Source organism: Diabrotica virgifera, chromosome 2, assembly GCF_917563875.1.
Source record: "Diabrotica virgifera virgifera chromosome 2, PGI_DIABVI_V3a".
In the NCBI taxonomy this organism is placed as follows: Eukaryota; Metazoa; Arthropoda; class Insecta; order Coleoptera; family Chrysomelidae; genus Diabrotica; species Diabrotica virgifera.
Genome location: NC_065444.1, coordinates 238743906 through 238746088, shown reverse-complemented (window position 1 = coordinate 238746088; position 2183 = coordinate 238743906). Strand labels below are relative to the sequence as shown.

The 2183-nt window shown below is 33.1% G+C and overlaps 1 protein-coding gene across 1 annotated transcript; it reads right to left on the bottom strand.

Annotated features, from left to right (window-relative positions):
- Positions 1-220: 220 nt before the first annotated feature.
- LOC126880511 (peptidyl-prolyl cis-trans isomerase H) lies at positions 221-997 on the bottom strand. Its single transcript, XM_050644407.1, has one exon. The coding sequence runs from the start codon at positions 869-871 to the stop codon at positions 317-319; it is 555 nt and encodes a 184-aa protein (XP_050500364.1). The 5' UTR covers positions 872-997; the 3' UTR covers positions 221-316.
- Positions 998-2183: the final 1186 nt, after the last annotated feature.

Genomic DNA, 2183 nt, shown 5'->3' with positions numbered 1-2183 from the left:
ATGTTCGTGCAGCGCACGTCCACTGGTTGCGGCCTACAACTGCTCTATTTTTAAATATAACTCAAAAAAATTTGGACATATACTTTAGAATATGTATAAAATGATCCCAAAGTTGCAAACAAAATGAAAATTTTATTTCGACCTAACAAAAATTCTCCATGAAAAATCGGGCTCTTAAACCTATTTTCCCCCTTAATAAATACACACTGTTTGAACAAGATTATCAAAGAAGAATTTATTTTATTATTCAAAATATATTTTTACACATAAAACTAAATTTCTTAGCTTAATTAGTATCCTAAAAAATTTATTAAATTCACATTTGTCCGCATTGTACAATAGTAACTGGTATTTTTGGTTTATTATTAGGCCCTGTAGGTACATTTTCAATTTTTCTCATAACTAAAAGTCCATCAATAACTCTCCCAAAAACAACATGTTTTCCATCAAGAAAATTACATTTTGCACAAGTTATAAAAAACTGACAACCATTTGTGTCTTTTCCACTATTTGCCATGGATAACAGTCCTGGTGTATCATGTTTTAAACTAAAGTTTTCATCGGCAAATGTACTTCCTCCATAGATACTCATCACACCCGTTCCATCACCATTCACAAAATCTCCCCCTTGTATCATAAAGTCTTTAATAACACGGTGAAAGCTAGCTCCTTTGTAACCAAGAGGTACTGCATCTTTTCTAAATTCTCCTGTACAAAACTGTCGAAAATTTTCACTGGTTTTGGGAACTACATCGGCAAAAAGTTCAAATATCATCCTACCGATTTCTGTAGTTCCTACTGATACATCAAAGAATACTACAGGATTAGCTGGATGCCTTAGTTGAGCCTGGATCTGATTCCAGTTCGGCATAATTTAAAATTACAAAGTTTGTCAAATAAACTAAAAAAATTGTTGATCAACTAAAATAAATTTAGGTTAAAGTAAATAAAATGAAGTATGAAGTAGAAGTATGTATGTGACAGTTGACAGTCTATGAATACAAACTCTAATGCCCTGTTCACATTATTCCAGTGGCATTCCAGGGCTGGGATTCCGTGCACTGTAGATATCTACATATCGCTTTCTATCGATATTTGAATATCAAAATATTTGAATTTTTAGCTTAAATTGAATTATTTTCTAGTTTTGCTAGGTTATACTCTAATTGATAAACTAGAGCAAACCTAGAAAATAATTCAATTAAAGCTAAAAATTCATATATTTTGATATTCAAATATCGATAGAAAGCGACATGTAGATATCTACAGTGCACGGAATCAAGGCCCAGCTCTCAACTGTTCCCGAACAAGACGTCTACGCTAGATCTAAGAACCGTGCGTGTACACCATGTCTACATCAAAAATGAGTGTTGTTCGCGAACAGTTCGCTGTGATTCGCATCAAGTAACCCTAGGAGAATACGGTAACGCTATTTTACTGTATACTTTACATGTTATTTATAAAGACCGCGTCCCACCATCAAATAATTTGAGCAAACTGAAAGTGACAGTTAGTGACGTCACATCCTGAGTGTTCATTGTGGATATTTTAATTTTAAATAAAGTACAAACAAGTTAGAAGACACGGTTAAACACAGTATAGGTAATAGGTATTTAGTCCATTCCGAAGTTGTAGTTTGTTTTGACATTTCCGTTTTATTTAACCTAACCTATGTTTTGTGTTTTATTGTGTTGTATACAAGGAGTTGTATATTGAAATTGAATTGATTCTTGTTTCATTGAATATAGAGGAGTTGTTCTGTTGCAAGTTGTTCTAGTTTTGTTGTTTTAAAATCTGCGAAAAACTATTTATAGATAATGGTGAACTTAAACAAGAAATGGACATGCAGTTTGCTGATTACTTAATTGTGTACTCACAACACATAGGTACAGGCATTATGCAAATACATACCATTTAGAGGATACTTCATTCAAATTGGAGGACTCTGCGATATTGGGCTTCCTTAATAGTTTACCAGACGTAGACACTGTCTTTTTCTTGGTAGAAAATGACACCTGTTTCACCCTTTCTGAATTTTCTCAAGTCTCATATTTGGATCAACGTGAAATTTGTTGGCTTTCACAGCTTTAATTTGATTAACGGCTGTCATTAAAATATCTTCACTGTTGCATTTTTGACCTAATGCAATTACTTACAGTGCTGAGCAGATAGTATCTCATGTA